We start from the raw sequence: 27,206 nt of genomic DNA on the forward strand, positions 1-27,206 counted from the left end.
TCTAAGGAAAGACATGGAGTATCATCACTACCAGTGTTACTCTTTTGAAATGAGCTACCTAAAAAGTCTTAAAATTGACAGTGTTGTCATCATACACTGAACCTACTGCCATATTCATACCCAGTTTTTAATGCTGCCATTTAATAATATGGGTGTTTATTATGCTTACTCTGTGTTTTAGTTGCAGCAGTGTATTAATCTCTGCATTCTTTTTAATAGCTATTATCTTGCATGTACATAAAATTGTGTTGCAGATACTTAAGCTCTAAAACTATCTCAGGAGGAGGTGGCATGTATGGTGTCCCAGTTTTCATTTTCACTTGCATACTGCTTCAAAATACAAAGTTGCTGTCATGGACAGTGCCAGATCCTCTGTGGTTTCCACCTGCCACTTACCCCACATCGGGCTGGTTAGAGGAGCTGGACAGCTGCGTACAGACTGAGAATCAAAGCAATGGTGTCCTGCATTTCTGTCTGCTGGGGGCCGTACTGCATACACACATGTCGTGTGGTGAAGCAGTGGAAGGGGCTTGAGTTCCTGCAGAGAGAAAATAGAGTAAGAACCTCTGTAGAATTACTCTCAAACTTCAGCGGTTACAGAGCTTAAGATATAGGAGACTTCATTCTGTGGTGGTAGTTGTGTTTCGTTTCTGTGATCCCCTTGAGTCATTTACCAACCGTTGTATTTTTTGCAAGTTCTCTGGTTTATTTTTGGCTGTTTCTCTCTGAGATGATAACCCATTTTTGGCAGGTCACAACTTGCAAAGGGGAAAGTCTCATTTTTGCTCCTGGTCGCTTGCATCTTTTGCTTTACGCTGGTTCCTCACCTCCTCTTAACCCTCCTTTTCCCAGTGCAAAAAAAAAAAAAATAAATAAAATGACCCGGATGATTTTCTCTCTTGCTGATCAGCTCAGTGTGTGCCAGCACTGGCACAGGAGAAGAGGTGGGATTGTGAATCCAGCAAGAGGAAAAGGTGAGTAAAAACTGTGTGGCCTTGGTGAATGGAGGAGGTGGTGCTTGTTTTTAATGATCCACCAGTGTTTTCTCTTACTGTCACATGCATGGTGCCTTGTCGGGGTGGTTGCCCCTGTACAAGCTCTGGGTATCGTCAGCTTTTGCATAGTCTTTTAATTCTTGGTGGCCGATGTGGTTTTGATAGGACTGAGCACCACATTTAGATTAATACTAAACTTTTTAGGTTAAATCTCATTCAGCTGTCTTTCTAAGCATTCAGCACTTCCAAAATTTAGGGTTGAGATGGGAAGTTAGGCCTTCAGAAGAGGGGTTATCAGTCCTGGGTAGCTGCACTCAACTGCCCTCTGAAGGTGCTAATCTGTATTCCTTGTCAGGATGGAGTCCAGATAGCTAATTTTCACCTCACCTAATTTTAGCCATCTTAAATCCTGCCCTAAGTAACTGCTTGTGGAAAGCACTGTGTGCGTGACTTGCCCAGCCACGGTGCTGTTAGGGGTAGATTTTAGTTTTCCACAGCATTTAGCAGAGTTATTCAGAGGCTATGCATTCTTTTCCTACTTCATCTTCCAGTGTATTTTTCAGCTTGCTCGACAAAGTGGAACAGCAGTCTCCTTACTTCCCAGGATAGAATTTTCCCCTGCGATGGGTCTGTATTGATCCTGTGAAGATGTGAGTTGTGGAAATAAGCAAAGAACTTATTGAATGTACATAAGCTAGTGAGAATCAAATGAAGATACAAGCAGTCTTAATTTTTGTGCAGCTTTGCTTTTGATTACTTGATTTTAGAAGCATAATTTTTAGTGGAATTTCCTCATCTTAAATATTAGGGCACCATCCTGAATCTCACATGCTGTATCTGCAAGCTTAGCACCTTATGTACCTGGAAAGGGCGTCTGCTATTCAAGCAGAGAGGGAGTATTATTAAATGAGCTGAGATACGTACTACTGTAAATGAATTAAAGAGCCTTCTGACTACCAGTAGAAGGATTATGCGATTCCAGAATTTTGGTTGATAATTCAGTTTTTGGGGAGGAGAGTGGTCTGGCAGGCCCAGACCAGTTCTTTCCGTTTCTTTTTTTTTCCCTGTGCTGTCTCTGCCAATAACTTCAGATCCTCTGTCGTTTCTTCATCTAACTCCTGTTCCTCATCTTTGGCCTCATCAAGCCAATTGTAACCTTCTTGAACCACTTAAAAATGTGCTTATAGTCAAACTTGTTTAATTTCTTAAAACTCAGGGTCTTACTGCACTTTTTCTTCCCAAAGCTCTACCTCTCTCTCTTTTTTTTTTTTTTTTTTTTTTTTTTAATTCTTAGTGACCTCATACAAGTCTAGATGTATTGGTTTTCCTTTTTAAAATCATGGAGTTGGTGGATAAAAGTTGCCTATGAGGTAAATGCAGGTATAGTATGCACAGAAGAAGGAAGGCTTTCCTCTGCCAGGGCACTGCCAAGCACCTCTGAAGCTTGCTAGCTGGAAGCCATTACAGGGAAAGTCTGTCTTTGTTCTGGTAGCCCAGAGCATCCTGCCTTGCCGGGGTAGGAATGTACTGGCTCCTCGATACTACAGACTATGTGGATGGTAGAAAAGGTAGTGCATGTGCTGGTTTTCCACCTGGAGGAATTGAGAGAAGCTTGTTGAAAACAATCCTTCAAAATCTTAGTTGCTAAAATACATGCTAAATACAGGTATTTGTATACCTCGGAAAAATGCTGATTTAGACAGCATGTCTGGAATTTGCTATTTAATACAGCCAAAGCACTGTTTTCCAGATGCAAAACTGATTTGACTACTGTGTTCTTAGAAGTTTGTTCTGCTGTAGGTATCTAGCACAAAAGGTTGCAGCCCTAATGATTTTAGTCTGGCAGAGAAAAAAAAATGGATAACACCAAGGTTTTTCTGCTGGGAAGTATTAGATAAAATTAGTAAGAGATTGTTTTGCCTGCCCCGCCTGTAATAAAATAGTAGTTAAACTGGCTGTGTTCTTGAGTAACTTCATGTTCCAACTCTCTCTCCTCAGCGCTTATCATGCCGTAGTAAATCAGAATGATTCAGGTCTTAATTATTTTTGTTCTTCATTATAGGAAAAGTTTACAATTAGCGCATTAGACTTAATAAGTAGTGCAGTGCAAGCAGAGCTTGCAGTAAATGTGTTTGCTCAATTATGAGCAACCAGCTTGAAGCTGGTGTTCTCAAACGCTTCAGGGGTGCGAAGATAGAGGCTTAGCAATGAGTGTTTTACCAACCACTGTTCTTGAATTCAAAACTGATGAAGGACTTATCTACCCATTTTGGAAATATTTATTTTTCTTTTAATATTTGCAAGGACTGCCTGCTTGGAGAATTTAATAGGAAAGTATTTTTGTTTGGCTTTTATTTTGATTTAACATCGCAAGAAAATAGATTGGAAAATGTTACTTCTCTGGCTCACTGGTAGATGTTCTGTGGGCTTGTAGTGGTGGAGCTGCTGGTATAAAAGGTGTCAGAAATTCCATCGTTTGCTCTCCAAAGAGCTAAGATTTGATGCAATGAGCTCTGACAGTTCATTTGTTATCTCCCCTCTTGCTTGCTGTCCAGAGTGCACTTTCCAGGTATTCCTGCCATAGTCCCAAAGGGACTGCTTTTCACTGCAGCTCTTGTTTGTATACTGTGTGAACGTGTGTGAGTTCCAGTGGAAGGTAGAAGGAAGATACTTTCTCAGCAAGAATACCTGATGCGCTCTCATAGGATGCAAATTAAAAGGTATATAAAATCTAGATACAGCCCTCCTGTCACTGGACCGTTGCTTCATGATCACGATAAGTGATAGACCTGCATTGCCCTCTTTATACTGTTATTATTTACAAAATAAAATTGTGGCTGGTTTGGGGCGTGCTTTTTTGTTTTGTTTTGTGGAACAGAAGAAAAATATCAACTGGGGAAAGCTTTAAATGTGAAACAGCAGGTGTTTGTTGCTGAGGCAGTCCTGCTTTGGAGACCAGGAGGTAAGAGAGTCTTTCCTTAGTTGGGGAAGGTACACCTCACTCGTGAATGCAGTGGTGTCTGTGTAAGACGGTGGGTTGGTTTTTATTCTTCCATTCCGTTTTCTCCCCCCTACTGACTACAGTTAGCACTTTATAGACAGATTCCTTGGGCTGGTTGCACTTTGTGGCAGCTGCTGTTTGTTTGAAATGGAAGCACGCCAACAAGCACCTCATTTTTGGTAATAGAATGAAGGGAGTACATAAACAGAATTTGTTTGGGTGTAAGAAATTGGCTGGTGTTTTGGCAGTTTTTTGTATGGTGGTTGTTTGGTGTGTTGCTCTTATTTGAAATGTGTTATGTAATTGATGAAAACTAAATAATAACGAAAGAGCACAACCTGCTCAGCTTTTGTGAATATTTGAATTACAGTCTTCAGGATAAACTGTTCTGATCCATGTTGTGCCCCTGTGATAGTGTCAGGCTGTAGGGGCCATGCGTTCATTAAACCTGTCCTTTCAATTAACGCTGTGGCTGCAGCTGAGATTTCACCGACTTGTGCTTTCATACTAGCCAGTGATGTGGTTTTTCCTCTGATCAAAAAAATGAGCTTTTAAGAATGATCATTCTTTTTTTTTTCCATAGTGGAATAAATTCCCCTCGGATTAATTCATGTAAAATGTGTGGAAAATGCCTGATTTCTTCAGCTGTAAGAATACTGTAATAACATTCAAGAAACCCTGAATTGGGGGGAAAAAAAAAGGAAGGTACAGTCATGCACTATATTTTTGATCCTTTCATTGCTTAAATAGTAGGCAGGCAGAGTTGCACTGACTCTTGGGCTTAGTTGACCTACATTTACCTAGCTCTGATCTTTCTCCAGGCACTATGTAGATTTGTTAATGTTCTAGTTTTAAGCTGCAGGCTAGTGATAAAGGACTGTAAGCTGTACTAAGAGTTGGCTCATGATTTGTTGCATTTTCAACTGTTAAAAGCTTTACTATGCAACTGCTCCGCCTTAAAGTACAACTTCATTTCCATACATTTTTATTTATAAAGCTGGACTTTATTTTTTTCTGTAAAAGAGGATATATCAACATATGTGGGTGGTGGTTTGTTTTTTGGTTTTTTTTTTTTGAGAAACTGGTTTGCCTAAAATACTACTATTTAAGCTGTGATAGAGCTGTAAATATATGGCTAGTGGTCTTCATAGCTCCTGGTTATGGGTTGTTGCTTGCAAATTCAGAATCTAAACAAACCAACCCCCCTGATTTTCAGTCTCACAATTTTGTCTGTGTTTTTATAAGCATTTTAGCAATATGTTGTGTGGTTTTGGTTTTTTTTTTTTTTTTTTTTGATTTGGAAGTTCAGAAAATTTTGTATCAAATTAGATAATCACCCATGTCCTAAGACTTGATGGACTTCAGTCTCAAAAGGAAGGAGAACCTGAGGGAAGATTGACTTTCCCTAACTACCCTTTCCAGAAAAAGAAGTTGACAAACCTTGACAGAGAGAAGTAAAGGGTAAGGGAGAAATACCTTATATTTGCTGCTTGGATGACTCATGTAAGAGTGCTTTCTCTGCTAGTAAAACCCAAGTGCAGTCATATGCATGTGCACTTTTTTTCTTGCCAGAAAGCGAGACTTCTGTCTGAATGGTTCATTTTCTTCCTCTACTCCAGCCTATCCTGATAGCTTTAAGAATAGGTACACTCTGGAGAAGTAGCTCGGTGACCAGGGTTGTGTAGTTTATGGTATACATAAACTATTTCATCATTTCAGTTTATATGTGAACTAGTTTTGACTTGTTAGGCCTTCTGCTTAGATACAGTTGAATTATTCCTTGCCGCCATTAAGTAAAAGCTGTATTTTTAACTCGTTTGTGGAAAAGTAGATGAAGTGGGAGTATTTGCAGCTTGAACTGATTTGACTGGAAGATCTGAAGCTGTTGGTTATTAGATGAAAGCCATGTTAATGCTTCTTGAAAGCAGAAGTTGACACTTCATTTTCCTAGCTTTCCTGTAGCACAGGTGATGCCAAGATGATGATGCATCAGCAGTGCTATTTCTACCCATTTTTCTAGGACAAGCAGCTGTGTAACACGTACTCCTCCTCCTCCTTGTATTCCTCCAGGAGAATGCTCGCGTTGCTAGACTGGAATACCAGCGGAGATTTCATTACAGGCAGTGGGGTAACATCAGCATTCATTTTTTAAGTGGTTAAGGAGACCACAGCAAAAGACAGTTGGCAGGGGGTGAGCTTGCAGGTCGGGCATTTTAATCCTTCGGGGTCTTTGGAGAACCTTTTTTCCCCCCCTTCTTGCAATAAGTTCTGTTGCTGCTGCTTTTGTCTGTGTAGTTAAGATGCCACTTGGTCAGTTACGGTGATCAGTTATTGTACAAATATAAAAGTACTCTTTATTTTCATTCCTGTGTGGTAAAAAACAAATTTTCTTGTGTAGATTTATTTTGTTAATTGGTTTTATGTAATTTGTGTTATAATCTAGATGTAATTTGTGTTATAATCTAGATGCTGTTAGTATGATGTAAAGGTGATGTCATTGATTAAATGTTTTGTTCAAAGTGATGTCAAATCTGGAGTGCAAATGTGTGTTTTACTGTTGTAATCATGTTATAGAGATTAACGTGGAAACTGATTCTACTTCTGTAGTGACTGACAATCAGGAGGCTTTGGGATGTTGATCTAAGAGAGTTATTTAACATGACTATGTTTTTTTAAAGAACTAATTTGGGAGGCAGGTACTCAACCCAGGGAAGTTTGATCCCTTGCAGCATGTCAGGCTGAACACTAAAGTTGGTGACACCAGCTCACGAGCAAGTTTTGGAAACGCAGGGTCAAAGTCCTTTCTGCTGTGCCAGCTTCAATAGTCTCATTCATTCAATATTCTTGTATTAGAGAAAAAACATATCGCAAATGTGATTACTTTGAAAATGAATTCTCATTGGCAGAGTACTTGTAGAATTCTAGTCTCACAGTTTGAAGTTCCTCAAGAAGAAGGCAAGGATACAGGTCTTCTGATGTCCTCTCTTCAGTCACACAGGAATGAGTTCAGACCTACAGTTGCATCTGGTTCTGTCAAATGTTTTCAGGAATTTAGTTGTACTTTGTCTTTCCTTTTTTTTTTTTTTTTTTTTTTTTTTTTTTTTTTGTTACTCTCCGAAGCTGTATGAGAATGTTTGAATTCAGTCCCTGAACTTTAATTGTAAAATCTTGATAGGTAGAAATAAGGCAAATAAATCTGAAGTACTGGTAATGCAAGAAAGTATAATTGAAAACTGGAGCACCCATGCCACCAGCAGCTTCATGTGAAGAGAGAGACCATTTTAGATTTGCACAACAGATATTTAATTTTGCATTTTTTTTATTACTTATGTGCTACTTGTTAGTGTCAGTAGCGGAAAGGAGAGATTTTGTGTACGTCACGTACCATCCTGTCTAACGCTATCTCATTTTTAAGGTTTATTCAAGTATTGTTTACTTTTATTTTCATCCTTGGTCTCATGGGAGAATCTGCAAGAGGCATTCACGTTTGAAAACTCCCAGAAGTTCAGAACTTGTGTATCTTGAAGCTGTCATTTTAAAAAGGGAAAGCAACCCTTGTGAATGACTTTTTTTTTTTTTTTTTTGAAGTGACTGCTTGTTAAACCTCAGTATGAAAGATGCTAGATGGAAAAAATATCAAATGTCTGACCATGCAGTGTAAGAAGGGCATTTTATGTTGGTATATGTTGACTCACTTTAGTTACAATCGTTAATTTTAATAGGGTTAATAACATACTGTACATGTCTGGCAAATGGTCAAATTCGCTTATAGTCGTGAATTGCAAAATGGAATAGATCCATCATTAAGTTTTAGGTTTACTATTTTGTTTTTCCATTCCAAAGGAGAGGTTTGGAAACACTGACAAGAAAGTGGAAAGGTAGTAGAGGCAGATGTCCCCTCCCAAGAATTCCACAAAGCCTTGTCCTCTCCACACCCCCATGCCCCTGCCTCCACCCAGAGAAGGCTGTTGTTTTCCATCTGTTTTTCTTCTACAGCTGCAAGTGGAAGATCATTGAAATTTATATGATACTGTTTTGACATGGCAGAAATCAAGCTCACCAGACTTGAGGTATCTTAAGGGATCTTTGATTACACTTAATGCAAGGTTAACGATTGCTCTGCAGAGCTAATTAATCTGGGGAGTAGCGGGAGAAATGCAGTGTGAAATATGTGCTCCCAAATTCCTTCCCAGCAGCCAGAACAGAAAGCTTCTATGTAGCTTGCGGAGATGGTTTGAGAAGGAGAGGGAGATCAGATTTGGCTCTGAATTAAGCCTCTTAGGGATTATGTACCTTTAAAAGTAAGTCTTGGGGTAACATTGCAGTTGGAAATTTTCAAAACTTCCCCCCAATATTCTCTTCTTTTTCTTTCAACTCCAGTGTCGGTGTAAGACTGGAGACTCTTTTTTTTTTAAATATCGTGCCTGCTCTACCTTGTGAGTTACCAATTAGAACATTGACTACTATTCAGCATGCTTTTCAAGCAGATGCTTTTTTGTCTGAGGATATAAATCAAAGTTAATTTTTGAAATATGTAATCGAATGCTAAACAGTATTTTAGCTTGGAGAAAGCTTGATTTTTTTTTTTTTTTTTTGCCTTAAATTTGTTTAGACCTCTGAGTAATTAAGCTTCAACTTTTCATTGGTAATATTTTTTTAATGTTTTGGATTTGTATGTCGCCATACATCTTTCGTTTGTGTGCTATCGATGGTAATAGGCATGAATTTTGTTAACTGGGCCAGTTCAGCTGTTTGTGTGCATTGTCATGGCAGTTTTGCTCGTCCTTTGCTCAGGTGACTGTACAGTTGTTACTGTAAAGTAAAAGGCTTTTGATGCACTGACACGTCGGTAATGGTCGCTCTGACAAGCGGCTTATACCTCCGAGCAAATCACAATCTCTTGCCTGCGTTGGGGCTGACCGTAAGCAGCCCATACCTGAAACCTACTTTTTCCTTGGAGCTTGTGTGGTGAAGTCCCAATCTGTTACCTGTGACTGGGACTTTGAAGTGCTGTAAGGTACACACAGGTTTAGAGGTTGGTACAGCATAGGGCAGATTTGAGTTCGGCATTTAAAGGAATCCCTTTGATACGGTCCTAATGGGTATGTCTGTTTCTTATGCAAATGCACACCTGAAAATATTAAAATTGGAATTGAAATAGCCTGAAATGGCTTTGGCAAAGTTGTAACACATGCTAGTGTATCTCTGCTCTGTGTTTTCAATGTTGTTTGCGTAGTGTGGGGTAAGCCAATGCTGATTGTGAGTAGCTTGTGTAAATAATTTAGTTAAACTTCTGTTTGGCTGTTCCAAGTATTTGACTGTGTCAGTTTGAAAAAAAGCTAACCACGGCTTTTGCAGTTATGTGGAATAATATAGAGTGTACAAGCTAGGTCCCCAAAAGCTCAGATTATGAGATTATTTCTTGCAAGGGTGTATTGCTTTTATAAAATCCTAGTGCTCTCTTGCTTAAAAATGCTCGCTACTTAGGCATTTCAGTTGCAGAAAAACCTTTTATATTTGAATTAATGGTTCTGAGTAAGTACTAAAGTGATGTCTTTCTGAAGCTGTTTTACAGCTGAAACAAGTATGTCCTTACACAGAGATGATTTGTGTAGCGCCAGGCACAGTGATTCATTGGGATGCAGGATGGATGGACGGCAGGCCGGGAGCTAGCACTGTATTTCAAGTTGCTTAAAATGCAGTGGCTTTCCCCTCCTCCGCAGCCTTTTTTTGTAGAGATTAGTATACTTGCCAAGTGATGTGATATCTCTGTTCCTTTTCGTGTCAGCACGTAGTGTTGCCTTAAAAAGGGTAGAAAATTTTGCCGTGCTACCAGAGGGTGCCGTGTGCGCAGCTTGCAGAAATTGATTTTTTGAGAGATGAGGCTGACTTGAGAAGCAGAGGACAGGAAGGTTGGTTAGGTTGGGTAGGAGTCATATGGCCTAGTAAGTTTATTTTGAAACACTATTTTCCTCAGGTTTTTATGCAGGGATCTTTTAACTGGTTTACTTTGTGTTTGCAGATATAAAGTATTGTTAAATAAAGCCTCATAAAATCAAATAAAATTCTGGTTTCTTCAGGCCCAAATGGGATGGGGATTTTTGTGCTACAGTCCGACTAGGATCAGTTTTCGGGTTAGATGCTGGTAAATGGTGGTGGGATGGCAGGGTTAGGTTAACGATTGGTTTTTGATGATCTTGAAGGTCTTTTCCAACCTAAATGATTCTGATTCTAAATTTTTAATGTCCTGTTTTAAATTATGGAGGAACAGTTGCATAGACACAACATTTCCCTATGTGAATACATCATTATATAGTAACACAGTCCCATTAAGATAGTATTAATGATGGCTTTGTTTAGCTTTTGTCTTGTGTTCTGTAATTAAAAAGTCGCACTTTTTTTTTGCTCAGAAAGAAGTACTAGGACACTTGATACCTCAGTTAAAAATGTTGGTAAATGAAAAGACTGTTTTATTATATGGAGGAATTAGGGTTGGATTTATATAACTTTTAATAGTCTATAGCTGAAATTATTGTTTTATTGTGTGACTTCATCAAAAGTATCTCCTAAAACCACAACTTGGTTATGCTCCAACAAGTGTTTTTCATAGGCATTTTTTTGGAATATGATAAATTCTGGCTGGTGTGTTACTGAATAAAAATGACTTGGTTATATTGAGAGCATAAGCCAAGTTTAAGTCCTGTGCCAAGAACTGTGAAGCCGTTCACTCAAGTACAGTTTAGGGATCCTGTTCTGTTTAGGTGTTGTACTGTCTCAGCTGGTAGTTAGCAGTTGGTTATGTGACGGTTAGTTACAGCATTAACTGTTCCACTGTGCTTCAGACGTTTCTATCACAGATGTTCCAGTTTGTTTTCACTGTTGGAATTGTGTAAACCAGGTTATATTACTATTTATTTAAAAACACCGAAGGGCATTAAAATGGTTAAACTCTTTCCACACATAAGTGATACATATGTAAGTCACTTTTTGTGTAAGAAAACTACATTTTGTAATTGCTGTGGAATTTAGCTTATGCTTAAGCTTTGAAATTTATGAATGTAGATGGCTGTGAGTCATGCCAACAGCAAGCACATGAGTTTTATTGGAATAAACCACCTAAAGTCTAAAAAAAAAAACCCCAAACCTGTGATTGAATTGCTGTATCTACAGTTTATGGTACAGCCTGCACTTCACTGGAGAGGATTTTTCAGATTTTGAGAACTATATTTTTATGGTTCAACTCCCAATTTAGTTAGTTGTATCTTGATGCAGCCAAGCTAAGGATTTACCATGAGCAGGACTTGACACTGATGAAAAAGCTGATGTCTGCCCCAGTTTTCTGATGGAAGGGTGGAAGACAGCAAAGAATTGTCTTAAATGGCCATCAGAGTACACTGAAGATGAACGAGGGTGGTGGGCTGTCAGGTGCTGGACCAAATTGACCTGCTTTGATCCATAGCTGTAATATTTGAGACTAGTGACTGTTAATGTGGATATCCTTCCGCATGCCAAGAATGTGGTTTTAGTGGTGTTTTCCAGTCCTGTTGTCTATTTTGTCAGTTTATTTAACTCCTTGTTCCGCTTCTTTCTGTCCCAATATCTCTCTGCTGTCCTGATTAGCTATTCAGCTAATTACAGCTGGTGGTGGAAGTTCATAGAAACTTCCAGGGGCTACGAAATGCCAGTAAGTCAGGCCTTTTTATTGGGAATGTTTCATTTTCTGTGAACTAAATATAAACTCTCATTTTAGTGTGGTATTTTTGCGGTCTTGTTAGGTACTTTTTTTTTTTTTTTCCATGGAAATACAGATGCAAAATATCTAAAGGGTGCAGGAAGATGATGTTTGGAAAAAGACATTTCATCTTAGGTTTGTTACGCACAGTTACACACAGGGGTAACCAAATTCCTAAGAGCAGCTGTATCAAAATTGATGGTATTTAGTGTATTTTTCTGCATCTAGGCATCTTGTGCACTCAGGTAGTGGTACCATTAGTTTTTCATAACTATTAGTTTAGCAGAACTCTGGAAAAGCAGTTCTTGCTGTTTCTGTTGTGAAGGGTAGGTATCTGTTGTTTTAGAAAGTAAACCAGCTTGTGTCTAGGGCTTGAACAAACTGATGCAACTTCTCACCCGACGTGTTGGTTTAAAACTGGTCATGGGATGAGCTGCAGTTTGTGCTGTGATTACCTCTCTTGGGAATTTGAAGGAAAATGCATTGTATACAGTTTTAGAGCCTAAAGTACTTTGCTAAAAGACTTGGGAAAGAATCAAGATGAGAGTTGGGATGCAAACAGGTGAATTTCTGGCTCCCAACACACAGGTCTTTTTGAATCCTAGTGTCTTAATAAATTTTACCATGAATTTATTAATTGTATTGAATCTAAATGCTTCCTTCTTTAACAAAGATTCTTCTCTTTTTTTTCCTAGTATATTTTTGGGGAGTTCAGCCCTGATGAATTTAATCAGTTCTTTGTGACTCCACGATGCTCTGTTGAGGTAAGATCTACTTTGAATGTCTTTAAGAAATAACGTTTTAAAGCTACATCTCTCTGTGTCTATTTGAAATATAACAATACAATGATTTTTTTTATCATTCTCTTAGCTTGCTAATTTACAAACTGAAGATATTGAACAGGAGTCTTCTTTCCATGTATGTGGATGTTAAGTCAGTTTTTAGAAGTAAGAAATTAATGATTCCACCTTCTGCTTGTCATCTTTCAGAGCTGGAATAGCTGACATTATAGTGGTAGGATGTTAAAAGTGAGTTACCCAGGCCTGTTAGCTTAGCTTTGATTTTTTTATTTTCTAGAGGTGGATGTAGAGAAGAATTTTTAACAGTGTTCTTGGTTGTAAGTAAAGTAGGCTTCTAAATCTTGTGAGCCTTTTGAAGGCTCAAGGATTCTTACTATTTTTTGGCAGGTGGAGCACTGCTAACCATCAAAACTGTGCTTACAAGGAGGGCTGTGTGCAAGGTCTGAGGAATGAGGAATGGATCAATAATGAACTAAACGTGGCAATGAGAGCCACAGAGCAGAAACAGTTGTCTGTGTGTGTTTGAGTTTGTAACATACTACAGATAGTATTGTAGGCTTATTCCCTGTAGTTCTTGGTGTAGAGAGTGAAGAAACCATTTTCCTTTGTAGGGAAGACTATTACGCCATTGTCCTCATCTCCAGACTTGAAAAATAATTTTCCTCTAGGTTGATTTCCATGTTTTTCCTCCAAACATTTCTATTCAAACATTTCAATCATACTTCCGTCCTCCCCCCTCACCATGAAGGAAACGAACACTTCAGCTGTACATGGGGAAATCCTTTTGTCACATTTTACAAATCTGATGACCATTGTTAATGCGACAGTTTCCTGTAACTTAATTTTCCAAGTATAATTAGTATAGTATACTGCTAAACAATAAAAGTGCATGAAGAGAATGGGGTGAGGAGTAGGGCAAGTTGAGAACGAACAAGATAGCTTCTACTTGCCTCTAGGGATAGCTTTGTATCTTCTCTGGTAGGGGGGAAGTAATGCAGACTAGATCTTTAGGTAGCACGTGCTGCTTCTGATTATATTGCTGTTTTCCCCCCATTAAATACAGTAGCAGCAGTATGACGTTTGCATCCTATGTAGTGTCACGTGATGTGTCCTACATCAGCTATTCTAACACACTGTGGACGATGAACATGTCATATCTTGACTTTTATAAAGCTCTTCTCATAAAGTACATTGAGGAAACGTGAACCGACAGCATTCAAGTCAGTCTTCATTTTATAACTGTCTCAAGTGTACCACTTACTGGTTAGTTATCAAAATAAAAAACTGTGTTGAACGATGTTCCTTAAGTTTGTCCTTGATCTGGTTCAGTTCAATGTTTTAATTATCTGGATGATGAAATAAAAATTATGCTTATTAGTTTTACACTGTGCAGATATTTTGGAAAATAGCATCTGAAAAAAAATAGGGTGAAATTCAAGAAGGGCAAGGCTGAGATTATCATACTGCAGTGGTGTTTGACATACATTCTGTTGGGGGCAGTGCCCCTTTTGGGAGTCCCAGCATCCATTGATGTGGGTGTCCTGAAGTCCCTTACCTGTAGGCTGAAGGGTGGGTTGAGGCAAGGAACTAGGTAAAGCTAAAGGTCTAGAATGTCACTTTTTACATGGCATTTTTAATACATGTTCTATCAGATACTTCTTGACTGAAGTGATTCAGATGAGCCAGTTGTATGAAACAGGTCAACTCAGAAATCTGCTTTGCAAAGGTGCTGTTGATGAACCAGATATGTAGGGGACCAATAGGTGGACTACGCTTTCTTTTTTTTTTCTTTTTTACTTTGTATTTTTTTAAGCCCTTTGAGTCGGAGAAAAGCAAGAATTACAAGATTATGATAAAACTGTAGACTTTTAGAGTAACTATTTAGATCTAACTATAAAATTACATTGAACCTGTGTCTAATATTAATACAGATAATAGGTTCTTAACAGCTTGGAGCCTCTTTATGACCCATTGATTCTCATTTTTGACCTGGAAAGTTGATGTATTAAGATGTATTATGGTTTATAAATGGGTCTTACAGTATGTGTTCTTTTTAAGCACTTTTTAAATAATGGAATTTTAGGAATATTTTTCTTGCCAGTTCTGATGCGCTGGTGTCTACAGTACTTTAAGAAGGCAATATGAAAGTATCTGTAGCTTTAGAGAATTCAAGGCTTCAGTGGAAAAGTCTTTGATATTTGTTACACCATTATAGTTAATATTTAGACTAGCATTACAAGACTGCGTTATACTCTCAAAGTTTTATCTCCCACTACAGAAACAGGTCAGCTGTTCTCCAGGGAGCTGCTGGACTGCAGTGTAGCAATAGCTGCCAGTTCGTGCAGGCACAGGAGAAGGCTTTCAGCTGCTGGGGGAGTTTGGGGGCAGGTCGGTGGAGGATTAGAAATTGCCCACTTGTGGTTACACAACAGCAGGGGTTCTATCAACCACTCAGTCCATAAAATGATGCCAGTGTTTCATACTAGACATTTACAATCCAGATAGGACCTGAATGCTGTGGTTACATCATGCTTAGGCTGATGGTAAAAACTTTTTTTTGTTAAATGTGATTAAGAATACACCTTTGAAACGTTTCAAGGGCAACAGTATAGCTGAACCAGGTTGAAAGTCAAAAGGTTTAGGTGTGACTATTGTCAGTGCAAAACTTTGTTTCATCCTTTCACAGGTATTTTGGTCTCTCTTCAGCTTTTGTCTAGAAAGAGGATACGTTCCTCATTTTAAAATTGTGGTGAGTTACTGTTGATGAAGGAAGATCCTGATGCTCTGAGGTGAATTGCTTGAGAAGTTGATGAGCCTATGGTGTGTAACCAAGATAATCTTTATCTTTCAGTAATTGTGGTAATCTGCAAGGACACTTGAAGCTACAGTGTGGGATTTGATAAATATAGAAGCACGAGTTCAAGACATACTCTCAGAAAATCAAACCTTAATGTTGATGTTATTTTTAAAGGATTCAGATGTTTCAAATGAAACTGATATACAATGTTTAATAGAGTTGCTTTTGTCTTTAAATAAGTTTCATTTCTTTTTTGTACAGCTCCCCCCATACAATGAAACAGTTTCATGTGGTATTAAGTCCACAGGTAAGTTTCATGATGGTAAGAAATTAACATCCTTTTTTTTTAAACTTACAAGATTGTGATGCTTTCCTTAGATTTACTAGAACCTCTCTTTAAATTTAATCTTCAGAACTTGTTCAGCAGGTATATATGCATACATTTGGCAGGTTGGTTTTTTTTAAATACCTTTATTGAATGAGAGCTATGAGAGTATTTGAAAATACTACATTGAACTTTAGCTAATTAGTGTGGACATGCTTACTCCTCCTTGATTGTGCTACCACACAATGGTAATGTCATGCTGAATATTGTAGGATGTAGCTTGTAAAAAGTGGGGGAGGGGGTGGGGGCTGCAGCTTGCTAGAGAACTTGTACTGGAGAAACAAGTAACTAGTGTGGCATTCAGCTGGCCCTCCTGTACGAGCTATGGTATGAGTATTTTCTGGCAGTTGCAACCTGAAGACAGCTCTGCAAGCAGCACTGTTCAGTGTTCCCTTTGACTCTTTGTTTCTGTCTGGCTCAGATATTTTTCTGGAAATTTTTTTTTTTTTTTTTCCCCCCCCTTTTGGTGAAGGTATGACTCGAGGTAAAAATGCATTACAGCGTTCCCACTTTAAAGCTGTAACAGTCACATGTCTGCTCTGTCTCAACCTGTACACCTTACAACCTGGCCTTACTTCATGGTTACATAAAGTTGACAGTTAAATGGGAGTTGCCATGTGATCGTCTCTCTATATAGTTTAAACTGAACATTCTCAGTATTCTAAGCGGCAGGTAAATTAGTATTTGGTTTTTTCCCTGAACCAGGGGAGAGCAAGGAAGCTGAGACTTAACCAGATGTATATGAGAATGATACAAATGACATCCAGATCTCCTTCAGAATAATACAAATGTCTGACTGGACATTTCTCAGAAGTACTTAAGAGGACCAAAATGCACATACTAATGTTTAAGAAGTCCATTATGCGTAGCGACTTTGGCCTTGCATTTAAAGGTAAATAAGATAGTCAGTCATAAAGAAGGACAACAGGTCCCATTTGAAAGCAGAAATGCAATATTTCTGAAAATTCAGGAGTTTTATTTAGTACAAGACCAGTTTTAGGACCCTGCGTAGTTTTAAGTAGGAGTTTGAAATGTTCATTAAAAGGACCATATGGTACGAGCTGTCTGCTGCTGATGACAGGGGTGTCCAGTCATATATTGCTTTGTCTAACTATGGATTTAAGTTCTGTTCTTTAAGTCTGAGATTTTAATGTTCACAAGCCATACAGAAAGTTGGTTTGTACAAATGTTTTTCAGATCATTCCTAGACCCTGAGAGAACCCCTCCCAGCCCTGAGATTAGGTAATGACAGCAAATTAGGTTTTGCCTGAAAAATGCCTTTAACAAGCTTGCACTGTACTGTGCATGCCTATTATCACTGTGATGGCTGCATAAGGAGCTGTGGAAACTAAATGGAATGCTATGCTTATGCAGAATATTTATAATGAGATGACACACACTGACCATGTCGTCACCCCCCCATAGTCTAATTTTTTTCCTATACTTATATTCAGTATTTAACTTTATTACAGAATTAGAAGATCTGTTCATACTTACTAGGAATAATCAAATCACGGCTGAAGCTCTAATGTGCAGCACTCTGTTCAGACTAATTAGCACTATGTATTCACAGCTCTTGTTATTGTACATAGACTTTGTCCGTGGAGCATCTGTTGATACTTGTTTCAATATGCGTGTCATGTTGTTCATGACAGATCTCTATTTCAGTCCATTCAGAAATAGCACTGTGAACTAGATGGAAACAAAGATGCCCAGAAGCAAAGTGGAAAGTCAAAACAAATAGAAAAAATTACCTCTCATTTTTTTCAAAGGAACTTAACACAATCTTACGGCAAATGAGCTTCTGCCAGTCATCCCATAGACTAACTATACAGTAGCTACTGGTATTTATTATTCTAATCCTGCTGTAAGGTGTAAAGTTTAATTCCTGAGCTGTAACTTCCTAATTTGTATGTCAAATGAATATCAGTTATGCTCTTGGCAAGATTTTAGCCTACGATGTTCGTGTTGCACCTTCAGCTCCATTACCATTGTGCCATGATTGTAAGGGATATGTTTTGTTTTCTGCTCCCGCTTGCCCTGAGTTGGCTCTTGTGATCATCTGGTGTACAGTAAGCTGATAAGTTCATCAAAACAGAAGGAAAAATACTGGCTTAGATTATTTTTTTGCTTAGCTTTCAGTAGCATAAGTGCTGGAAGCTTGCTGGAGTAGAGGAGCAGAACAGGAGTGCAGACCCGAGAGCTCTCACTTTTGGCTGTGGTAGACTTAACTCACCCACGAAGGGGAGCCACATTCTTTGTTTCAAAGCAATTATTTTTTTTTTTAACTGGGATTTTGGAAAAGAAACAGAAGTCCCAGATTATTTTGAATTGGTAGAGATTTGAAATGTGCCCAGTAATTAATTCATATTGTGGTTGGAGGAATATTAGGTGTTACCAGTTGTTGCTTGTGCTTTTTACTGTTACAGACAGTAATGAGCTAGCCCTTGGTTTATGCTTGAACTAACAAGTTGCTCCATAAGTAAATGAACTAATGAGGAATAGGTTTGTTGCGGATTTCTGTCCCGTATCCCTTAAAAGCCATGCCCTGCATTTGCAAGCAAATGAAGCCGTGGCTGGTTTGGAGCTCTGTGTGTCCTGACAGGCCAGCGGGTGTGTAGCACTGGTAGCCAGTTAGGGCTGCTGCTGAGCAGTTAGGTGATGCCTGAGATCTGGCAGCCCTTCCCTCTTAAGTGGATATCAGGCAGCAGCTTTTCACCCCCCTGCCTCTAGGCTGCTGATGTTTTTAAAAGAAACTTAAGCCCTCCTTCCTGGTTGGTGAGAGCTAGTCAGTGATTGCAGAAGTAGTTGGTGAATGGTATAGAAGTAGTTGATGAGTGGTGGATTGACAGGCATGGTGTTATAAAATGCTTTCTCATGGGTGTAGGGGAGAGGTGAGGAAAATCTGAAATTCAGGCTCTTGTTTACATAATTTAAAGAAATCAGATGTGTATGGAGAGTTTTTCCTGTTTGTTTTTTTTTTTTTTTTTTTTAAAGTTTCCTTTAGTCTGACTGCCAGCAAGATTGAAATTGATAAATGAAACGTGTTTACATTTAGTTAGGTCAATAGATCAAAGCAGAAAAGCTATTAACATCTGTATTATATCTTTGTTCATTAATTCATAATATGTTGGTATTGCACGTGTAACTCAGACCTCAACAACATTGAATGTTTGTTACTCTTCATTTGCTATTAAAAAATATGTACCCTGTAGATTCTTGTTTCTTTCACGTTTTTCGTAAAGCTAAAATTTTTGTCAGCAGATTTTTCTTCTGTCCTCCCATAGGATCATTTCCTTAGGTGTGCAAATAACTTTTTTTCCTTAGGAACTGTTGCTTGTTTTTTGTTGTGTTTAAAAAACCAAAAAGACCCCACCACACCTCATTTTTAATGAGTGCCTGTGGTATACTTGAAAATATGCATTTGTTCACATGTCATATATAATGTAAGTTGCACAAAATCTTTTAAGTTTAGTGGTGTACCCGCTTACATTCCTTTGGAAATAGAAATCTAGAGTTGTTTGATTCTCTAGTAACAGTCTTAAAAATCTGAAATGTGTTTTTTAGCCCTCCATCTTTGAGGAAACAAAATGCTAAAATCAATGTCTTTGGAACAGTACCATACATGTCATAGACCTACAAAACTTTAAGTACTAAAATGTGAGCTCACCTTTAACATTCTTGAGACTCAGTTTCATTAATATTATGTATTTGATAGTATGGAAATAGTTGTAACTGAAGTATTCGGTGTTACTCATTAGCATGCATGTGTTCTAAAACTAATTAAGTTCCATGAAATTGCAATACTTTGTGGCTGACAATATTTTGTGATACTGTAGCCTGCCATGAGAATATTTCTTAGCATTTCTGTAAAGAGCATGTCAAAGTTGCAGTGTAAAGAAATAAATAAACCCCAATAAAACCCCACCCAAAACAAACAAAAAAACCCCCCAAACCAATCTTTTTCACAAATTTTTCAGTACTGCTTGTATGTACAAATTGAACACTTGACTTATGTTGAGGTATATCTGTTGTATTTCTTGTCATAAAATCATATATCATATTCTCATATAGTAATAAATTGTGATAAATGGAAATAAGATCTTGATCAGGCTAGAGTTTCAAAAGCTCTAATTGCAATGTTTCCATACTATTAAGAAAATATTTTTCACTTATTAAGGATTATGATAGATCTTTATACACCGGGAAAACCAAAGCAAACCACCGAAACCAGACTCCACATGTGAAAATTATTATTAAAAGCTAAACAAGTAAAGGTTTGGATTTTGTGATTGTCAGTGGAAAAGACTGGCTTTGGAAGAAGTGTGGAGTTAAATATTGCAGCATATTTTATATGCAATTATCCAGCAATTAACTTAATATAGAATATTGCTAAAGTCATTGGGCCTTAATAGTTTTTCTTAATAGGCGAATTTACTAGGTGTTACTTGCAGGAACCGTGCTGTGATTTGCAAAATTAAATACTCTGTTTAAGAACACCTGAATCATACTCTGTTGTCTTTAAGAAAATGATGTTTTGAAATGGCCTTCAGGTTTGAGATAGAGAATAAGAATTATTTTAGTTGGAGGGAACGTAGTTTGTTTTCTGAGTTGCAGGAAAATATGGGGGGGAGGTTCTTGGGTTCTGTAGCTTTTTGATTAGATGTTATTCACTAACTCAGATTTGCTTTCTCTTGTCCAGGGGAAGAGTATCAGAGAATTGAATTTGGTGTTAATGAAGTTATTGAGACACAGTCATCTGTACTAAATAACACCGACTACAGTATTTCAAGTACTCTGAATCCTCAGGCTCCAGAATTCATTCTCAGTTGTGCACCTGCTCAGAAAGCCCCTGATGATAGTCTCAGTGAAACAAACTACAACTCCATTGACTGCCAGTTCAGCGATCCAACCCTCGCTTTGGACAGCGGTTCTAACGCTGAGAACGATGGCTTGTCTGGAGGCCTTGGACAAAGGGAGCGTAAAAAGAAGAAAAAAAGACCACCTGGATACTATAGTTACTTGGAAGATGTCAGTGACGGCATTGCTCCCACAGAAGCTCTTGTAAATGGCCATGCAAATTCATCGGGACTAAACAGTATAAGCACGGAGGATACGGAACTGACGGGAGACATGCCCTCCCTGGCCACACCAAGGACTTGCAACAGCCCGGACAATTCTGTGGACTTCATTAATGAAGCTGTCTCTGATGATTCTGTTTCTAGCGCACTAGACAATACCAGGACTGCAGGGCAGCCTGAGGTATGCCGTGTTACTAATTCTGAACAGTTTTGCATCCCCTCAGAGACTGGCAGAGATAGCCCTTTAAGGACAGCTGTTGTACAGTCTTATGCTGGTACTGATACTACTGAAAACCTTGGCGTTACTAATGGACAAACACTTGAATCCTCTGGTGAGGATACAGCTGCCAATGGGGTAGAATTGCACACTGTGGAAAGCACTGACTCAGACCAAGCTAAGCCTGAGGAAGCTTCACCTACTACTGAGGCAACAGTCCCGCTTGCAGGATCAGTCCCTGTTAATCAGCCTGCAAAATCGTGGGCTAGTCTTTTTCACAATTCCAAGCCCTCTGCTTCCACATCTGTGGTCTATGTTGAGACTAAGTATACCCCTCCTGCCACATCTACTCTGGTCCCTGAAAAACAGGTTGAAGTCAAGGAGGGACCTGTTCCAGTTTCAGAGGATCCTGTAGCCATAAAGATTGCAGGTATAGTTAATACACACGAGTGGATGTTACACTGGAAGGGTATTAACTCTGCTTGTAAAGAGGAGCGTGCAATATTGATAGAGAAGATTCCTCTGTTCGTGTTCTTAATAAGATGACTGTTCAAACACTGCTATGAAAGATGTAATTTAAATAAGCTAGTTTAGTATCCCCCTGAGTAAACATTCCAGTGTGGCACTACCATGTCATTATCGTAGATGCGGTAAAACTATTGCTACTTGTCAAACAATATGTTGAAGTGATCTGTGATGTTTAAATAGGCTGGCTGGATTCAGCTGTGTGCTACTGCAGCAGGGAGAACACATGAGAAAAGTTGATTCTGGAAATGGTGTGTTATGTAATCCAATGTTAATAATCTTGTAATGCATTCCATTACAAGAAGAGAAGAGTATTAATGTATTTATGCCAAAGTAGCTGAAATTCCTGGACACTTACGGTAGCTTAAGTGTAATGTCAAAGTAGATCCTGCTTCAGAAATTCTGATTCAGGAAATAGTTTTTATGTTCATTGATCTGCTGTTTGAGATGTCTGCCTTCCAAATTTTGAAGAATTATCCTTAACCATTATAAACACAATATTATTTTATTCAGAAACAACGCTAGCTATTGTCTCTTCAAAAGTAACCATAAGAAACTGTCCAGAGGTACATCGGGAAAGGCGATGTGCGCTATAAAGGCTTTGACCGTTGGTCCTGTCCTATTTGTGGTTCTAATGAGAAATGCTAGAATGTGCATGAGATTGTTTTTGCAGATTCAGTCAGAAAATACGAAGAAAAATACCCAGTTGGTTGCATTTTGTGTCGCAGACTTATGAGTGTTGGAACAAACCCAATTACTTTAAATCTGTGAAGTAGTCTGTATGTAAAAAGCCTTGTGCAACGTCCTGCTATTTATGCTACAAGCTAATTTACAAGTACAGTGGCGTTTCATGCATGACAGCTTCAAGTCAAAGTTTTCTGCACTGACCAGAAGCTGACCTGGAGCTTTCTATTCAAAATACCCAGAAGCATAGGCCTGCCTCTCATCCCCTCCTTAACAACTGTTTCATTACTTAAAATTGTCTGTTGAGAAGAAAGCTGTCAGAATAATTGATATTTCTGTGTATTTTTCACTTAGGTGTCACAAATGCAGGTGACGTGTTAAAAAAATGTGTATAAGCAGGTGATTATGGTTTGTATGAACCCGTAAACGTGGAGTATGTTGTACTCTGAAAATCTTAGGCTATCATTTGGTCATGAAGTTTAACTATTTTAGCTATTTTGTGACAACTGTAAAGCTAGAACTGCTTGCCATAGATGAAAAAGGTTTTTTGTCTTGTCCAAGTTGCTTCAGCTTTAATTTAACTTTCTGGACTTCTGTTTGTCTACTATTTTTTGCCACCAGGTGGGAGCAGAGCTTTTCATTTTGTCTTTAATGTATTAAAATAGCCATATCATTTTTACAGAGTTTTCTTCTGTACCTTCACTATTAGCTAGCTGTTTTTGCAGAGGAATGATCCTCATATAGAGCCTTTCCCAGTGAAAAGGAATTCATCTTACTGCAGCTGATTTAGTTAGGAGTTATATTGCTGCAATTCCTGTAATTCAGATGCTACTGATTTCAGTATGAAACGTTTACTTGAAGATCTGAATGTCATGATCTCAGTGCTTTGTTCTGTGGAAAAAGGCAACTTTCTTCATTACCTGTTCTTTTTTTAATGTTCTTGGTCCTGTTTGGGAAATAGGTGCATTAGTGCTTTGTCCGTACCCCCACACTCAAAAATAGGTGACGTAAGTTTCAATTCATGATTTCCAGACAGATCATTTGCTCTGTTCCATACATATTTCATTTCAAGTGTTCTGCCTATGTTAACGTCCTTGTATAAGGCTATATAGCAATCCTGTACTTTTTTTGTAGTTTGCTGCTGATTGTGTTCCTTGTTTTCTTTATGGCTGAGTTGAGATTCCCATTGTTTGACTTGCTGGGAATTCACCAGTTTCAACTTGTGCCAATGGGAATGAATTTTTCACCACAAGTGCCATAGGGTGCTAAACACAGGTAAAATCTAGACCTAAAGTGTCTCGAGTTTAGCAAGGAAAATTAGCAAATCTTCTGACTTAATGCTGGAGCTCTGAGGGCCTTCTGTACAGTTTTTATTTAGAACACGTGCTCAGGATGCAGGAAGGTAAGTTACTTTTCTGGGCACAAATTGCTGCTTTGTGCCTTAACTTCACCAATTACTGCAGGGAGGCTAATGACTCACAGGCACCTTGAAGATAGTTTAACGCTACTCGATTCAGCCTGCAAAGGTTTGTGGTTTCTTAGACCTCAAATGTAAATGAAAGCTTCAAAAGATAAGGAGATGAAGATCAGGACTAGAAAGTAAATAAAACAGCCAAACCAATTTCATGTTAACCTTGGTGAGAAAAAAATACTGAAGAGTTAATGTTAGCAAATGGCTCAGGTGTGTGGTGAGAAGCTTTACGGGCAATGCTAATGAACAAGTTAAAGGAACTAATGAAGCAGACTGTGAACTGTTGATGTTTACTTGGCAAAACCCCAGGCAGATAACAGAATGGTAGAGAAGTACAGCTATGGCACTTGCATTTTAGAAAGGGACAACTTAGCCTAATCAATTTGAGATGCCAGGACAAACATTTTAATAATTTGTTTCTAAGGGATAGTAAGGTTATAAATGGTTCAGATTTGTAAAAAATACCATTCTCTGTGAGGCTTCACTTTCTGCGTTTCACAGTTAGAACCTTCTGATGCACAACCTGATGGCAGTTAATACTGCCTTGTGTCATGTTTTAAGTAAGCTAGGGAAATAAGTGATTAGAAAAGTAGCTATTCTCTGAGTAGTGTTTTAACTTTACTTCAGGAAGAATTTCAATGGGAGAATCTAAAAAGATTTTTCTGAATCATGTTTTTTTTGCAGTGTTTTCATTGTGGATGGCGGAGTGAACAGTGCATGTAAAATTTGTTTACAGCAGGCAGAATTTCAGATGAATTGAAGAACACAAACATTTAAGATTTGACTAAATCTGGAGTGATTTTAAATTAGAAGGAGGGGAATCCAATAAATGCAAGTATGGAAGGATACACCAGAACAGAAATCAAATGCAGGCATGCAGTACGAAGGATAAATGGTTGGTAATAGTATTAGAGAATAAAAGGATCTAGAAGTTCTAGGGAGTTGATAAGTGTTCTTAGTAATGCTGAAGAAGACCAAGTTTTATTTCCAGTGTGTGTTAATGTCGATTTACATGGAAAAGATGGAAGATAACTATGATTCTGTTGTTGCTCTTGAGGACTGGATGAAAATGCCAGCCTTTGGGCATTACCTCTCAAGGGAGATATAATGTAATAGTGCAGCAGCGAAAACAGAAGTAAGATTTGAAAACCATGCTGTTCCACAAACATGGAAAATTTGGATTTACTTTGTCTCAGATGAGATTGTTGGGGTGATGGTAACTTCAAATACGTGAAACAAATTCATAAAGAAGATTGCGATTCACTGCTCTCCCTAGACTGTACTGAACAAGACAAGAATTACTTGGTTCAATTTGCAACAGAAGTTCTTCAGTGTTACATAGTAGAGTACTCGCAAAGCTCGGTAAGCACTAGAGCAACTAGCTGTGGAGTGGACACAAATTTTGGGGGTTTTTATCAACAACTTCAGAAATTTAGCCTGTTGTACTATAAAACTGCTTTCTTGCAGAAGCCGACTTTGTGCGGGGTTATCCAGCAGTGTTGTCCTGGCACTTTTTTATCATTGTCCAGGTTTGAAGAAAGATCTAAATGTCATGGGTAATATTTGCCATGTATAATATTTGCTAAACAGTGGCCTCGAGCAAGCGTTAATTGCTGCCTTGTGATGTGTGTATCTTTTCAGAGTGGAGACCATATCCACGTGGTTTCTTTTTCACTAAGCTTTGGATTTGCATGAATTAAGGAATTACAGAGTTTTTAAAAATTCGACAGGAATTTCTAATAACACCACCTAGTGAATGAACTTTATCAAAATGCTTTCCGTTTACCAACAGAAATTTCTAAACGTGATAATATTGTTCTAGATATGTTTTCAAACAAAGGCCACGTTTCACAATTCATTATCCACCAAAGGGAATGTGAATTCTTTCTGGTTAGTGACATGTGCTTTATAACAGGTTTTGAAATTTTCGGAAAGTTTTCTCATGGTTGTAAGCGTATTTTTTCTTGTGATACTCTTGTAAAAGTTCTTTTAGTTGTTGTGTAAATGTTGGATGTGAGATGAAAATGTGGTACTGAATGTAATTGCTGCACACAAAAATAATTCTTTATGTCAAAAGAAACAAAACTCGCTGTTAATTGCTCTAGGCATTGTTTACAAAGCAGTTTTATGACCACAAGAGGATGCTAAAGGGCCTGATAATATTTTTATTTAGTATGATGCAAAAATGGGGAAAAACACAGTTAACGTAGAAAGTTACTGATAGACACAAAAAAGAAATACTTACTTTGTTATTTTTAGCCTGATTTTCAACAGTGCTTAGTTATATTAACAGAAAGATTGTATGGGTGCACAACACGCTTCAAACTTTGCTGCATTATATTCTGAAATACTTGAGCATTAATAATTTAATAACAAATATATTTCAACACTTGCAGAAGGATTTTTCATCTGCATCTGTGCTAGGCACTAACATCTTCACTTCTACATCTTTTTGCTATCAGTCTGTGATGGTTTGACAGAAAATGAGATGGGAAAGAAAAAAAACTCGTGGGTCAAGACAAAGGCAGTTTAATAAAAAGCAAAGGCCGCATGCAGTAGCAAAAGGAAAACAACATTTTTATTCTCCACTTCTCATTAGCAGGCGATGTCCAGCTGCTTCCCAGGAAGTGGGGCTTCAGTATGCATTTGCTCAGGAAGGCAAAACATCGTAAAAAAAAAAAAAAAAAAAAATGCCCTGCCCCTTCCTCCTTCTTTCCCTTAGCTTTTATATCTGAGCCAACATCATATGATATGGAATAACCCTTTGGTCAGTGGCTATGACCCCTCCCAAGATTTTGCCCCCTCTCAGCCCACTGGTGGTGGTGGGGGAATGTGGGAGGCACAGCCTTGATGCTGTGTGAGCACTGCTCAGCAGTAGCCAAAACACCGGTGTGTTACCAGCACCTTTCTACATACCGATAGAAAGCACAGCACCAAGAGGGCCGCTCTGGGCAAAATAACTTCATCTCCACCTGACCTAATACACAGGCCTTTTGGCTGCCAGGTTCTTTATGTAATAGAGGACTGATTTCACAGAATCACAGATTTAAATCTTTTCTATTTTTTTGGCATGTTCTTTCTGCTTAGAACTGTTTGGAAGCAGAAGGACATGGATTTTGTTTGCGATTCTGCCACCTCCTCTGCTCAGTTATGGCTTTGTGCCTCTGCTTCTCCACCTGTGTCGTGCTGCCCTGCCTGTTTAGATAGTCCTCCTAGTGAATAGCTCAAACTCTTCAGGTTTGTTGTGCAGTGTAGCATATAAGGGCTTTAGAGGCCCTCTCATTTATTATAAAAATAAATAACCCCCTTGGTAGACAATTGCTATGTTTTGTTTATTTGCATTATTTTATTCTTTTATACCTCTTGTCCTAATTTTGCAAATTTAAAATACACCAGATGCAATATTTTCCTTAAAGAGTTTTTATTTAGGTACCTAAATAAGAGGTCAGACTTCCTGGAAAAACTCCCCTTGTTGCTCTCCGTTTCATAACTGAAACATTTATGTGCAGTGGTTTCTA

At 38.3% G+C, this 27,206-nt stretch overlaps 1 protein-coding gene across 2 annotated transcripts in view; it reads left to right on the top strand.

Annotated features, from left to right (window-relative positions):
- The first annotated feature begins 5,408 nt into the window (after positions 1–5,408).
- The window catches only part of USP10 (ubiquitin specific peptidase 10), a 39,853-nt gene continuing 18,055 nt past the window's right edge, over positions 5,409–27,206 (top strand). Inside the window, exons 1-5 of one of the 2 annotated variants that reach the window (XM_035902584.1) lie at positions 5,409–5,457; positions 12,424–12,492; positions 15,215–15,348; positions 15,587–15,632; positions 20,413–21,438. In XM_035902584.1, the coding sequence (XP_035758477.1) occupies positions 15,346–15,348; positions 15,587–15,632; positions 20,413–21,438 (1,075 nt within the window). In that variant the 5' untranslated portion in view covers positions 5,409–5,457; positions 12,424–12,492; positions 15,215–15,345. Of the gene's footprint in view, positions 5,458–8,021; positions 8,067–12,423; positions 12,493–15,214; positions 15,349–15,586; positions 15,633–20,412; positions 21,439–27,206 lie in introns of those variants that run through there. The other variant, XM_035902582.1, reaches the window with a different exon arrangement.

Source organism: Egretta garzetta, unplaced genomic scaffold (genome assembly GCF_000687185.1).
Source record: "Egretta garzetta isolate BGI_Z169 unplaced genomic scaffold, ASM68718v1 scaffold39, whole genome shotgun sequence".
Lineage (NCBI taxonomy): Eukaryota > Metazoa > Chordata > Aves > Pelecaniformes > Ardeidae > Egretta > Egretta garzetta.